General features: G+C 39.9%; 1 protein-coding gene across 1 annotated transcript in view; it reads left to right on the forward strand.

The window, feature by feature from the left end:
* The window catches only part of CDYL2 (chromodomain Y like 2), a 60,115-nt gene that overhangs the window by 21,935 nt on the left and 22,322 nt on the right, over positions 1-15,858 (forward strand). The window contains exon 2 of the mRNA XM_041400917.1: positions 10,145-10,739. Within this exon, the coding sequence (XP_041256851.1) occupies positions 10,145-10,739 (595 nt within the window). The remainder of the gene's footprint in view (positions 1-10,144; positions 10,740-15,858) is intronic.

Raw genomic sequence — 15,858 nt, forward strand, 5'->3', positions numbered from 1 at the left:
GCAGAGACATTTCTAAATGGTTCCTCAGCTTCGTCAGAGTTCCAGTCTCACCCTGACGCTTGATGGGTCTGCACCATCTCTGAGCAGGAACAGAAGGTAGCTGCAGCACGGAGATGTGCACATGCCATCCACAGGAATCCTTGGAGTGATCTGGGAGGCGTTTGGAGATGGGTGGGAAGATCTGTACCTCGCCACCTGAGAAACCCCAGGGTTGTTCCTTAGGACCTCCCTGAAAGGAGTAATGGATTCCAATCTAGAGCAACCCCTGTGACTGGAAGTACTGCCTGGCTGGAAGTACTGCCAACACTTGGCTGAAACCTTATCACCAGGAATCATGATGACCTGAAAGAACTCAGGACTCATCAGTTAACAAGTCCTTGGCTTGAGTGAATTACCAGGGCTGACAGAGGACTCGCTGAGATCAAGGAATGGTGTCCATCTGTTGCCAGAGGCAGCTTTAAAGAGATGTAGGGCCCGAGGCTGTGGCTGTGATGGCAGCTCCTGGGGACTCTGCATGGCCAGAGGAGTTTCAGGGCAGCGTGTGGCCAGAGCGTGCCATGCAGTGTGGTGTGGTCAGCCTGACTCACTGCAGACACTGGGACAAACCCAGATGTGTCAGTGCCTTTCACCCACCCTGGGAGCAAACAGCCTCCTCAGAGCCCAAAGCACACTTTGTTAAATCAGTGGATATGCTTGCACACCCTGCGTCTCTGTGTTTACAGCACTGTCCCATATTTTAAATGCAGATTTCTCATTAGCTGCATGCTCAGATGATTTAAGATGCATCTGTCTGATGAACATTGACAGCTTTCATAACTGCCTTTGCTGATGTCCATAAGATAGTTTGTTCCTTCCAAGCACCAGTAGGAAGTTGGTTTTACACTGGGCAGAATTCAAATCTCAAATACAAATTAAATCTGCGGTGAAAACCAATGCAATAATTGAGGCCAAAACTTGGCCTAGTGACCCTGCTCATCTGAATGCTATTTCTATGGGGATAATGATGTATTATTCTTCCTTTTTGACAATTACTTCTTCACAGATAATTTTTGAAATTTTCTGTGCCATTTTTCTGTGATGGTGCTCTGGTATCCTGGATACTTAGTTGTAATATTCTGTGCTCCTGTCACGCCATTATAGTTGCCTAAAGCATGTTTCTTTATTCCTTTTTCTGCTCTACCTTTCTTTTTGGCTCTTTCCTGTATTCTGCCACCACATTAACTTCATTTGTGTAACCACAAAAATGAAGAATTCTACTGAATTCTGAAAGAAACCTTTGTGTTTCATGAGTTTTCTTGCCTTATTATCCCACTACTTTCCAAACTGCTACTTCAGCTTTTCACTCAAAGGATCACCCCTCGGCCTTCTGTATTGTACAAAGTCATCTATTTTTAGCCCTTTCCCTTTAAAACCTATCCCTGCATGGTATTATTCACAAATTTGACTGTTACTACTTTTGCTATATGGATGTTCCAAACCAGCTGTCCCTTATTCTAGTCTGGATAGAAAGTATGAAGTGGATATATGATTTATCCTTCTCATATCACCTTATCCCAGTCCAGTCACTCATATTACATGGACAAGGTCCTGCATTTTCTTCTCCCTTCTGTGTCAGTGATGGGGAGCAATTACTGTCCTTCACATTCACACCCGAGGATTATTTTTGGTTTGCTCTGTCAGGTATGTAATACTGTTGTCCTGGTTCTGGCCAGGACAGAGTTAATTTTTTGTGGTAGCCAGAAGGGGCATGGCCCTGATATTTTTCTGTGCCCCCTCACACAATTGCCAGGGACAGGGAAAGGGACTCTTCCAGGGAGAGGGGGTTTCTTCCAGTCAAGAAAATGTGGTAGAGGGAGCTGTCTGGTATTGTTTACTTACAGGGAGTTTTTCTGTGAGAATTATTTATTTTCTTATACCTCTTGTTGCTGTTGCTGTTAATTTTTATCTCATTTCTGTTTCCAGTAAATTGCTCGTATCTCAACCCATAGTCTTTGCCTTTTGTGTCTCCAGTTGGAGGGAGAGGGAGAACAGAGGGTGGTTTTAGTGGGAGTACTAAATTGGAGAATATAATTTCTAAGCCATGACAATAATTTAAAAAATAGTTATATCTCCCTGTGTGCAAGAGCTGCAAAATGCATACTGCCACTGGAGATTCTTTACACAAAAACTGCTGTTTCATATCCTAGTTCTAGAGTAACTACATCTCGTTGTCCATTTGTCTTGTTTTCGAACCCAGAGCCTTCATTTTTACCAAACTGTCATTTCAATCCTTGAAAATCTCTGCAAAACTATTGCATTACCCTGCTTTAGATATCGCTGTACAATCCACTTTGAGCCCTTTAATCCAGGACAGACCAGTGTCCCCTTGTAGCCCAGTCTCTTTGCCATGTCACCTATGCATTCCTCCCTGTTCAGTTGGTAAATCCTCTCTGAACATCTGAAATCCCAAATCCTCAGCACCTATAGACACATGTAGTGAAGCAGGGCTTCCCAAAGCCAAGCCTTTCACATCTCTGTGCTCAAGTTTACCACTTTGCTGTAAAAGGGCTAAGAAAATATTTTTCTACCTACCCCACAGGAACATGTGGGTTTTTTTATGACAGTCGTACCAGTAGCATTTGGAAAGCAATGACTCACTGAGTGGCAGCACAGCAAATAGTTTAAATATTTGTTTATGCTGTATTATAGCTAAACCTTTGTGTTTTTTTAATGTGGAATCTTCACTTCTGACTAAGCTTTGGGATGGATGTAAAAGTGTTGAACTGAAGTCCTGGCCTTGAGTTGAATCTGAATGAAGCCCATATGGTGAAGAAAAATACTGTGTAAACTGTACAAAAAACACCAAAAAAAGCCATAACTGAACAAGTTAGAGAAGAAAAAACTGCCAATGAATATAAAAGAAAACAGCATTAATCTTTTTCTAATGATTTCAGGTAAAATTTTCATGTAAATTAATAATTGCTTCCTGCATTTCTGGAGTTGCTTTAATGTTGAAGAGCACCTTTAGTGATAGTAATATTTTTATTTTTTAAGTATTACTTAACACATTTCAAAATCTGTTTGGAAACATGAGTATTTTTAACAAATTCCAAGCAGTTCTACTGAGAGAACAGTGATCTGTTCATATAAACACTGGTTTGCTTAGAAGTCTCTTCAGGTCATGCTCCTATTCCTATAAACTTGTTTTAAAATAAAAAAAAAAAACTAAAATCTTCATGGCTTAAATCCCAGGGATTCCTACTTAGATTTTACTTGCACGTAAGTAAATAGGGAATAACTGTGCTGACTTGTAGTACTTAAAGGAAGTATAGGCAGATTCAGAACCATACTAAGTTGTGCTGAGCCCTTCTTTGCTGATAAACACACACATTTCCCACATACACGCTCTCAGATAGTAGAAAACTGGAGAATCCCACTGAATTTGGCAGAAATTAGTTGTGCCAGCAAGTTTCTTGTGGATGTGTTCAGAACTGACCACTTTTTAGCATAAAGAACACCAAGAATTTGGGATGTCCTGCTTCTTGCTTTCTTTTCAACAATTATCACTGAAATACAATAACAAACTGATTTATTGTACAAAAGAAAACAGATTTGATAAATAAAATGTGCTTTAAAATAAACAGAAATCCCCATATTTTTTGGATTTCCAAAATGTTGTATGTGATGATAATGCCTGTAAGTGAAAAGGATTTAAAGCTTTTATGGAGGAACAGATCCAAAGAGGTCTCCCCCATATTGCATAATAATTTTTGATGGCATGGATGCACTCTTGGATTACAAAGGAAAACCTCCTGTTCTTCCTCTATATAAAGAATATTCTCAAGATTACCTTAATCTGCTGCTATAAAAGATTTTTTCATTCACTTCTTTTGCAACTTTGACAACATGCTTGCTTTCCAAATGAAAGCCTAAAACATTTTAAACAAAATTAATGCATTTAGGAAGGAGCAGCTGTTTGCTGGGCAACCTATGAGCAATAGGCCTGGACAGAAATATGTTCTGTCTCACAAACATGTCCAGTATGAACGGGTCTGTATGATGGAATGACTACAATGACTGGGACTACACTGGTTGACCAAAAAGTCTCTGATTCCTGTGTCATCTGTCAAGTTTCCTGTTCTAGGTTGGTATTAGTTTGTACAAAAACCCCCTTCCCTCCAGTGCAACACTGTTGTGTATATTCTTATTCCTTTTTGCTCCAAAACCCACAATAATTGTGGCACTTCCCCCACAGGTGTAGCTTATACACATATGCTTCAATATCCTAAGACAAGAAAGTGATGTAGATTACATAATTAAATTTATAGCGGGAGATGGAAATGGCTTTAACAGACTGAGAGATTTGAGCACTCTTAAGTTCTGACCAGGAAATGTCTTTTGGAAACAACACATGAGAGGACAGGGTTATGAAAATGGGTCCTGTTGGTAGAGAGTGAGCAGCAGGGCCAGATGGGACCAAGGGGGAAGCAGGGCCCCAGTGTGGGAGTGGAGATGCAGCACTAGGACACATGTGAAGAGAGTCAGAAAAGAACAAGAGAGACAATACCAGAATTTCAGTTTCAGTGAGACTGAATTTCACAGAAAGATGAGACTTCCCAGAAAGCTGGTATAAGGTCACTGAAGATATGAGTGTTCATGGAAGCTGTGGTTGGTTCAGGCCCTCAGATTGGATCTCTGCTCCTAATGAAGGGAAACTCCCTCTGCCAGAATGTCCCTTACACAAATGTTGCTCAGGGAAGGTAATTTACAAAGTGTACTTGAGCAGCAAAGTGTTGGGCCCAGAAAAGAGGGATGTGAAAACACCACATTGAGCAGTAACTTCTAACAGCTGCACCACTGCTGTAAATACAACTGATGGCATTGCACTCCTGGTTTTCCATCTAAACCCCAACCAGGGAATCTCACAGCAGGACACCTCTGCAGTGTTACTGTCTCTGAGGAGGGGAGCATCACAGGTGCAGGACAGGGAGCAGCAGGGGATCTCACAGCATTTATTTGTTCTGTTGTGAGTCTTCCCATATCTGTGTTGAAGGACACATATACCCAATGCAGGGGTTTCCATACCAGTGGTTTCCATACCAGGCTGATAGGCTTTTCCAAGTGAAAATGCAGAAGTCCCAGGAATCCCTTACTAAGTTTTAAGATCTCTTCTGATTCTAAGAAAATTGGAAAACAGAAATGCTTAAAAAGAAAAAAAAAAGAAAAAAGAAAAACTAAATAAAAAGCAATGTCTTTTCAGATTAATGGGGTGTTCACGGATTTTCCTGGGAAGTTGTCGTTTGATGTTTTGCCTAAGAGTAATTCTGATGAAGAATGGCTTCCCTTTTGTTTTTAAGAATATCTAGCCCTTTAACTTTCATTGTGGCCTTCCAGGTAACAACACAAATTTAGTACTGAAGGGGTTTCATAGCTGGACCTGCTCCATGGGTCAGATTCTGAAGTGAGTCCCAGCAGCCATTCCACTGTTATTTTTCTGACATGAATACTGGCTGCTTCAGAAGATATGTTGCCATAATTTTTGTACATCTGGAACAAATGCTCCAATTACCAGATTTTGTGAAATCAAATACAAATAGAAGAAAAAACAAAAATAAGTTACAAAGGCAAGAAAGCAAAAGATTTACTGCTAATGAGATAGAGTATTTCTCAAAGCAAAGGTAACGAAAAGGGGGAAGGTAGGGCAATACTGCATTTTTAAAGACAAACATGTTGAATCAGATGGCCTTTATCTCTCTCAGAAATCTTGCTGCCTTTCCTTCTTTGGCATTTTCTTCAAATACCCTTCCAACACCCTCAGGCACAACATGGGACAAAGACCTCCAATGAAAAAACCCACATAAACCAGTACAAGTCCTGTAATCATAGTAATGAAAGGCAGTTTTTCTAGTGTCTGTCATGCAGTTGCTCTGATGCTCTGAAGAGTTCACTAACAGAGACCATCTGAACACCAGTGATTACAGTCTAAATTGCTTACATGGATGTGCATGGCAAGAGGAGATGACATGTATTTATTTTGGAAATCACCAAGTAGATATGCAACCTTCCAAATGTTTCTAGAAGTTTACTGATCTTCCAGAAGGTGTTTTCTGGGAGCACAAGGATTTTTATTTATGTTCTTGAGAGCTGTGAACTGAGATGAGTATGCTGTGCTTTGACTTTATAGTTACAGCTGTAGAAATAACTCCATAGGAATTATCATTTTTTAACTTAGCCTAGATTTAATTTTTTTGATAAGCAACCAATAACATTGTGTGGTTAAATGATTTTAACACAGAATTTTCTTTGAAGGAAGGGTGGTGGGGTTGTTGTACTCTGCATATTTAAGCAAAACACTTAAGTTTATGAATCTCTAGATAGATGTACTTTAATCCACTAATGTGTTATTTTATTTCACATGAAGTATAGAATGCAGATATATTTTAAAGGCTTTTTATTTATGACTTTCATCCTAGTTTGTACAGCTGGGTATAGAGCTAGGTTTAAGGCTACTTGGAAGCTAAAAAGCGTGTTGCAAATGCATTTGCACAGATGCCATGTTCTTATTCTACTTGTTCTCTTTAAAAGTATTTATATGGTAAGATATCAGGACCTCAGTTCATCCAGAATTAGCCAGCGGGGGCAGGGAGAGAGAATCCAGGGAAGTGATGGTACATTACTTTTCTAGCAATCTTTTAACTGTGGTACCTCTACAAGGTTTGTTTGTAGTCATTGCACTTTTATTAAATTTAACTCCTTAGTTTTCCAAAGCAAATATAGTGAAATCATGGATTTGGCAACTGTAACTGCCAGGGTCACTTTTGGGAACATGTTACTCAGTTCTGATTAAAGATGGAACTGAGGGGGGAAATGGAAAATCAGACACTGAAGCCCTAGATATTTCCTGCATATTCTCAGAAAGATGTATTGCTTATTCTAGGGGAGGATTTAAAGTATTATTTCTGTTAATCACTAGCTGTCACAGAATTATTTCTCATTAAGAGAACTGATATGATTTGCGCAACCTTAAGTAAATACAGAAGGATTATTATTTCACATAGTACCTGTTAAAGCAAATACACATCATTAAAAAAAACAAAGTAGTGATGTTTGTTGTTACTGTGGACTGTAGATAGAAGGAAAATGAGACAGACAGTAGCAGGTGTGGCTAAAACCCTGATATTTATGCCTCCCCTGAAGCACTTCCCAGTGGCACCTAAAGGGGATAAATATTACTGAAGAACTTAAAGCCCTGTGATAGAAAAGGGACCATGTTGAGAGGTCAAGTATATTTGATGCTACCCTCAGATGCATTTAGTGAACAATGAGGCATTAATGAGGACAGGAAAATACCTACTCAGACTTTTAATGCATCATTTGTCAAGCCACTGGGTATTATGGTTGAACTAAAAAAATCAAGGAAAACAAACTAATTTTGGATTATACCACATTTTTTTCATTTTCTCCCCAGCAAAACAATAACTGAAAAGAGGGCTGATCAGAAGCAAAACATTTTGTCTTCAGTTTATTTAGTCTTTATTTTAGTTAGTTAAATTTGAACATTGGCAGTTTTGTTCTGAAAATGCTGTAATGAAATGCTTACCCAAATATATTTGCTTTCTGAACTTTTTTTCAGAAACTATTTATTAAATTTGACCCAATTTCATGACTACTTTTATTCTCCCTTCTCCCTGTTTAAGTGGTTAATCACATCCTCCATTGCCATTATTTTATTTCCCAGGAACAAAGACTAGTCATATTTTCTCCTTTTATCCTCCTAATTGAAATGCAGGATGCCTCATCACCAAAATACTTGAGTGTGTTCCATATTAAACAACACCCTCCACAAAACCGCTTCACATGGAGCAATAATGGGAAAATAAGAAATCTGTGTACTTAAAGATACGTGCACAAGTGCAAAAAGATGAGGGTGGAGAGATGGTTTTTGTATGTGATCCCAAAAAAAGGTATTTGTCCTGTCTTTCTGAGGTTCTTCCTTCAGTGAGCAAGTTGGGGAACAAAGCTGGTGCAATCCCTCAAAAAAAAAGACAAGTAACTCTCAAGTAGCACCAAACTGACACAGTTTGTGTTCCAAGTGCAAAGTCCTCAATCTAATTAAAGGGAGGGGAATGCATGTACTTTATCTGGTACAGACAGAGAAGCAGTAACTCAGACTCTCCACTACTGATAGCTGTGGTCTACCAAGTTTAGCAGCAATTTAATTTTTTCCCCAGGACATACATGTATGTGTTTTGCTTCTTGCTATAGCAAGCTGCAGTAATTAAGGTAACAAATCCATAGGCAGCCCACACAGAGTTCCGTGGTTCAATGTACAGTTTTTCTGGCTAGTCCCTGATAGGAAGATGAAAGTATTTTAAAGCCAAGGCTAATTTGGACAGCTGCTCTCTATAAAGTCAACAAGATCATAATAAGTCTGCTATTAGTTTGACAATTGAAAGCCACACATTCCACATGAGGAAAAAAAAATGTTCATTCATTTTGTGAAGGCTTTTTCCTCTTTTCAGACAAATTATCTCAAACTTGCCTAGGCTGAGCTTCAGTTAATTGTTTCACCTCTCTGAGCAGTCCTGAAGGGGACTGTGCTAAATTCAGAGTAAAGAGGATGCCTTGCTTTGCTTCTGAGGTGGTTCTGTGTAGATATTTGATAAGGCAGAGCACAGGAAGGAGCTGTTTGAGATGCTGCAGTGGGGGCCCTGGAGATGGAGGAAGGTGTCCACTATGACTTGGATACAGATATCTTAGCACTGTTCCCATGTAAATGAACTGAGATAGAAGTATAATGTTTAGTTGCTAATTACATTTAGACCCCTTTGGGGAACCCACCAAGATTTCTATGAACATACAGTTCCAGCCAGTGAACAGACAGAATTAATCCATTGGTTTGCTTTAACAAGGGACCTAAAATGAACAATTACTTACACTGCTGTGATTGCCCTTCTTCAAGGTTAAATTCTCCTTACAGATTCCACTGTTGTTCTTCACATGAAATGATTTTTCATTGAGGAGCAGTGAAAGCTGCTATGATCTATCCATTTATTTATTCTTCTAAATTAACAATACTACTTTGGGTTAATGATAATGATTTTTTTTTCATCAGTGGGATCTTTATCCTTCAGAAACCATATATTAAAAACAAAATTTAAAAATTAAAGAATGAAAAAAAACAAACTATGAGAGTCTTTGAAATTTTCCTTATCAAAACTGCTGTTCCAGCATTGACTTTTCATGACAGCTATATGTAACAAAAACTGTTTGTTCTAAAAGCCCTCCCTACTTTCCCCACATTACCAAGTATTATTCCAACACTTAATTCCTACTGCCATTACAACATTTTTCTCAATGACTTGGTCTGAATTTCACTTGGTGCAGTTTAATCCCAACTTGCTGCCACTGGTGTGTTTGGATTTTCCTCTGAATTCTCCCTCTAGCTGAGGCTTGACCAGCATCCAGGTTCCACAGTATAATGATGAAGTTAATTCACATTTAGGGTGCAAGCCAATACAGTCCATTAGCCCTTGGTGTAGAAATGTTCCTGACAATGACATTCTCCAGCACAGGCTGATAAAATTCATTCCTTCAACATAAGAATCCTGCCTTAATGCCCTTTGCTATTTTATTTTGTAATTGGTGCATTCAAAAATTTTGTGTATTTACTCAAATATTGAATTCCTAAAAATACAAATTTGTGTAAGTTGGAAGCAACAAAGTGGATGTACACTACTGCAAATAAGATCTTTGGTGTAAAATACTGCAATTTGGTGTGATCAGTTCTCTGTTCAAGGTAGTTTCAATACGCAAAGACTGGGGCAGCTTCTAGGGACAAAATACATGTGTGGATTCAGGAGAATGATCAGCAACAAAAACCACTTCGCTGGACTCTGAAATAAGAGGTAGCTGAGGAATGCAAAGCAGCAGTCTCATTTTGCAACCAGATTTTCAAAGAAATTGTGCTTTCTTTAATGATCTCTGTCTTGTTTCTTCACACTGGAGCTATTGCTAGTGTCCAGATTAGATTTGAGGATGTGCTTATGTCTCTTTCAAAGTTTTCAGAATGGCCTTGCTGTCACTGGGGCTCTGGGGTACTGAGTTTCACTCCTGTACTGTTCATGGGAACTCTTTCTAATACAGTTTTGGTTTTTCCTTTTAGGTAGAGAGGATTGTAGACAAAAGGAAGAACAAGAAGGGCAAATGGGAATATCTCATTAGGTGGAAAGGCTATGGGAGCAATGAAGACACCTGGGAACCTGAACACCACCTACTCCATTGTGAGGAATTTATTGATGAGTTCAACAGACTACACGTTACCAGAGAGAAGAGATCCAGGCATGGGAAACAGGGCAGCGCACCGAAATTACTGCGGGAGAGCCGAGGGTCGTCTGTTGAGAAAATATCACACAGACCTTCTGAATCTGGGAAGTCCAAAGGATCAACACACAAAAGGAAGAGAATTAATCCATCTCATCAAAAACAGAAACGAGGATATGCAGCAAAGCCAGGATCTGCAAATGACAGGGCTGCTAAAACTGTGACTTACCGAACTACTCCCAGCGGTTTACAGATTATGCCACTGAAAAAGCCACATAATGGTCTGCAGAATGGAGATGGCAGCCATGAGAAAGATTCTAGACATTTTGGGAATGGCTCACAGCAGCAAAACGTGGATTTAAATGATCACGAAGGAGAACAAAACTTGCCCAGCGTGTTGGAAGTCAGTAACAATTCCCCTGTTGTGAATGGAATTGGTATGTGATTTAAACAACTCCTCTGTGCGGGAGGGGGTGTTAATTGCAGCAACTGCAAACAGGGCCCACTCGTGGAAAAACTGTTGTCACACAAGTGATATGGTGAGAAGCACACAAACAAGTTCCACACTTTCCCTACATATTATACACTTTTTTTTATCAGTTGGCTTCTCTCTTTCCCTTTCCCACAGAGTGATGGAAGCAGTGTGGGCTCTGTCACGAGATTTGTAGTGTAAATCCCTATGGGAAGTGAGGACAGGGCATGGAGTAGGAATGATAACTGAGATACGTGTAATGCTGCAACTTTGGGTTTGTGTATCACCACATAACAAATCACTACTCAGTTAGGTGTGCTCAAACCCAGTGGTCTAGAGAAACCAGAATTATTTTTGAATTAATACCACTCTTGCTAAAGTGCCCTGGAAAGTGTGGCTGAATAAGATTCAAGTTCTCAGCAATAATGCTTGTCATAGTCAGGAGCACTCAGAACAGCCAGGTCCTTGTGTCTGACAGTGACTGGACACATAAAAGTCTTAAGACACACTTTAGAGGAAGGTACAAACAGTCTTGAAGTGAACAAGAAGATATAGGGGAAATGTCTCCCTAATCCTCATATTTACTGACTGGCTTAGTTCTCAAGGAATAAGGTTTATATTCTCTACAAAAACTATTCAACTTAATGGAAATTAAATAGCTTCTCATTATCTATATGTGTCCAATCCTTATGGTTTGTTTGTTTGTTTTTAATCCTACCAAATTTACAGCCTCAGTGGTGTTTTGTGACAGTAATTTCCAGGAGCTAACAATAAGATGCACATTTTATTTAATCAGGATTTGGGATTTGGGATTTTGTTGGAGGGGAGTTGACCTTTACTTTCATTGAATAGCCTCTATGAAGGGATGAAGTGGAGGATGCCCTGTCAGTCAGTAGGCAGCCCCAGCCTTTTCAGCCTTCCTACCTCCTGGAAGGCTTTACTGATTCCTGAGAGTTTTGAGTATCTTCTTGTGCCATTGGTGTGGGAGGTGGTTTTAATACCTTTTAAAAACAGCAGGAGCTGTTCCAAATGATTTCCCACTGCTTACTGATACAGTGATGATAGAACCTTTGGAGAATTATTTTTTCTGCTCTTACACACTGCATAAAGGTTTTCATTGACTGATCCACAGTTGCTCTTGGGGTTTTTTTCCTTCCTTGTTACAGTTAATTTAGAACACAGCTTTATGTATGATCCCTTTCACTATGCATTTAATCTGCTTTACTGTTGCCAATTCACCTTTTTATTTTGATTCAGTGAAGCTCTTCAAAATCTTTCCTAGTTTTCACTCTACTTATCTTGTATTGCCTTCAACTTTTCCTCTCATATTTCTCTTCCCAGCTCATTAATACATACATTAAATAAACTAATCCTCCTTCAGGTCCTTGGGACAGCCAACTTGACATGATGAAAAGTAACCATTTGTTCCAATTATTTATTTTTATTAGCTACTTTCTATAGCCCATGATAGTACTCATTTCCTTAACAGCTTCTGGTGAATTGCCCTGCCAAAAACTTTTCAGAAGTCAACATAAATTATATCACCCTGCTTTCCATTTTCCACCCTACTGGCAACCTGGCAAATGCTCCTTGATTTGGGAAGGAGAACTGACCTTGCCCAGTCTTACTGGCTATATGTGATAGCTACTGGAATCTTTCAAACCAGGCATCAAATATGCTATTAACAACTCCCAAACCAGAAAAGTGCATGGTCAGATTTAAATGCATAAGTATTCCTGATTATGCCAATGAAATTTGAAGTTAAATCACTTAAAAATGTATGTTGGCTTTTGCATTTTGAGGAGTTTGAGCTCATGTAAGAATGCTTAAAATGTTACCTGCTTCTTTAAAAAATTTACATATCTAATTACAGATATATATAAAGTTTTGGTGTTTTTCCAACAGTTTCTAATTAAGTTTTTCTAATAATTTATTTTATGTTATTAGTGGAGAAGTTCTGATACAAAATCTATCTTTGAAATGCATTAATTCCCATATTTTAAAAATTTTTGTTTAATGAAGAACTGAAGGGTCACGAAGAACTGTAAGGTCAAATGAGCCTCTCCTTTGTCCCCACAAGAGCTAAGGAATGGCCTCCATCACCCCTGACTGAATAATCTCTGGCAGACAGCTCTCATTCAGTGGAAAGCTGCTTTGCCTGAGCAGCCAGGTGTTCTCTCCTGGCCCAAGAGCTGATCTCTGCAGCTCCTTTCAAGCAGTTCTTTATGACAGCCTTTGTGCTCTCCAAATCCATCACTTGTGTTCTGTATTTTGTTCCCCTTGCACTCTGAAGGCAAAAGGAAGAGATCTTTAAATCTCTGCCTGGTTCTTTTCTGAAAAGCCCATACTCAGCAGCTCTGCCAAGGTCAGAAATCCCTCGAGTCCTGCTGTGGGATACCCAGCACATGCAGAGTGGAGAAGACCACAAAGAGCAGAGATGAGACTGCCTGAGTAATAGCAGACAGAAATTGGTGAAGAAGGGTCAAAGTCAAATCACTAGTTTTTTTCTTAATAATGCCCTGCAAGCTTGAGAGAAGCCGCCTCTCCTGATACAGTGTCTGAAATATCAAGTGGAAGTAACTTACACTACTCTTCACCAAGTCCAACAATTTCCTGAACTCCCTCAGTATTCACACTCACACAGAGGATACCAGTGTGATTCTGCCCTGTGTCCCATTATTATCACAGAAACCCACACTAAAACCAGGCTGAAATTTTACAAATTACAAATTAAGAAAGTTTCAGAGAAAAATGCCCAGTTTGTTGAATAACTGAAATTTCATTCCAAACTTCTTGCATTTCAAAACTTTCTCCAAATCTGAGCCAAGGTCCTAAGGCTGTGTCCCTAGGGAGCAGGAGCAGTGTGGCAGCCTGCTTGGCAGGACTCCCACGTTTAGCTTGGAGGCAGCCAGCTATGCCAGAGGTTTCAGGCAGTCTGCCACTGAGTCTGGAAGTTGAAAGCCTGGCGTGCTCCATCAGCGCTCGCAGGGCTCCCAGGCACTAGATGTGGAACAAAGAGGGAGCCTGGAGGACCTGGTTTAGCTCCCAGAAGCTGTGGCTCCTGGGCAGCCCTGTTCAGACTCCAAGGGAGCAGACATTTATGTCAGCTTTGAGATTGCCTGTATGGAACCCAAATGAATGTCAGATTCATTTCACAGTTAAGTGTAAGACTGCACAGAAAATATGTATAGAAATTTAAGGTTTGTCATGAGATGAAGCCTAGATTTGGAAAAGTCAAAAATTCCCTTCAATTTGAAAACCTGGCTGTAGGCCCAGCTCTGCTACCAGTGTGGGCCTATGCTTGAAGGTCTCCAAACCCCACCAACCTCAACCAGTATTGTTTCATATTATAATAATGTTTAACCACCAGTGCATTGAACCAAGCAATATAGACAGTAATATCTAAACTAGAAGTAATCAAATAATAGCTATTTTGTTTGTCTGTCCATGCCAGTTCTGTTCAAACAAATAACAGCTATTTGAAAACCAGCTTTTGATGACTCCTTAAATGAATGTCCACCAGTCTCTTTGGTTTAGTGTATAAATCCACTTGGGTACAAGTGTTTCTTCTTCAGCCTCTAGACAAACTCCCATCAGGAAGCTCTTTACCTCAGAAGGATGAGTGTGTACCTACAGGTGTGTGCACAAAATGTCCCAGTGGAGGCCTGGGACCTTGTGGAAGTGGGGACAGATCTTTAATACCAAAAACTGTCTTCTACTTTCTACACATCCTGCCATAAGGAGAGCATAATCATCTTTACTGACAGCTATTTAAGGGTCTGCAAATTGGAAAATATTGAAAAATTCTGTGAACAGCATCCATTGATGCTCCCAGGAGCTAATAGTAGTGGTCTTTCTGATGATATTTGTTGTCTTCTGTTATCACATTTCTGTTTCTCTCCAGATATTGTAATTGAGAGTTACTGTTTTGTCAAGTTTCTTGACAGCATCAAAAAACATCTCCTTTTAATTTTCTCTTTCCTTTTTCTACATTGCTCTTTCTCTGTACCATCTGCTGAAGAATTTCTGCCTGTCATGTATCACTAACCACTGTTTTTCTCCATTACAAAAATCTTTGTAGTCTCAGGGTGCCCTTGATTTAAATACTCTCTGTGACTTAGTCACTGCTTCCTCTTGGTTTTTTAGCTTATTCTGTTTTATTTCTTCTGAAAGAATACTGGCAGTAAAAGACAAGCAAACGTGCATGCTCTCTCAGTTTGGATAAAAACTCATTGCTTTTAGATATCTTACAGATGCTCCCTTAGCTGGAGAAGTCTGAAATTATTAGTAAATTATCAACAGAACACAGCTTTTACGTATGTACAGTATTAACCATTACCCACAAGAAAGACAGAAAAGAGGCAGTTAAAGGCTATTGGGAAGACTGAGGAATGCCAAGCTGCTTTTCCAGGGAGAGTGAGGGAGCATGGCTTATTTCACCTAGAAAAATTAAAGCCTCAGCTCCATCATCCTTTCCATTCAGCATAAATGCATACTGCTAATAAAAGCAGCAGCCCAGCTCTCCTTCCCATGACACTCTGATTGTTATTCCCATCCCTCCCTCTGCACCAGTTTTAATACTCTTGAGGCTACAAGGTGAACAGCATCTGTTTGAAAATTAACCAGTTTTGCAGGGTGAGTTTTCAGCCAGAGCAGATCTCCAGGCCAATTCGTGGTGTGATTGCGCTTACCAGTAGTGGGGTTGCTGTGGAGGGTAGTGGCACAGGGACTGCACCATTAAACTGGCTCTGATGAAACACTCAGAAAATATGCATCTGAAAATAACAGGGGCTTGAGGTGTCCTCCAGCAGTGGGCAGAAGCAGTGGAAGGAGATGTGGAGCTCCAGGTCCCCCAAAGCACTGAGAGTCAGTGCGATCTTTCCTCACGTTCTTCCACTCTTTGTCTGCCTCAGCCTTTTAGAATATCAATTTCTAATGTGTTTTCTGCAGTGCCTGGTAGAATGGAACCCCAGTCTCAAACCCTTTGACAGTGGTGCAGTACTGTAGAAGATGCAGGGATGGGCAGCTAAACTGAAGAGGATTACAGGAATAAAAGAGGCTGGGAGAGGGGCTGGCTGAGGGGC

The sequence above is a fragment of the Onychostruthus taczanowskii genome, unplaced genomic scaffold (genome assembly GCF_017590055.1).
Source record: "Onychostruthus taczanowskii isolate IOZ18803 unplaced genomic scaffold, ASM1759005v1 scaffold18, whole genome shotgun sequence".
In the NCBI taxonomy this organism is placed as follows: domain Eukaryota; kingdom Metazoa; phylum Chordata; class Aves; order Passeriformes; family Passeridae; genus Onychostruthus; species Onychostruthus taczanowskii.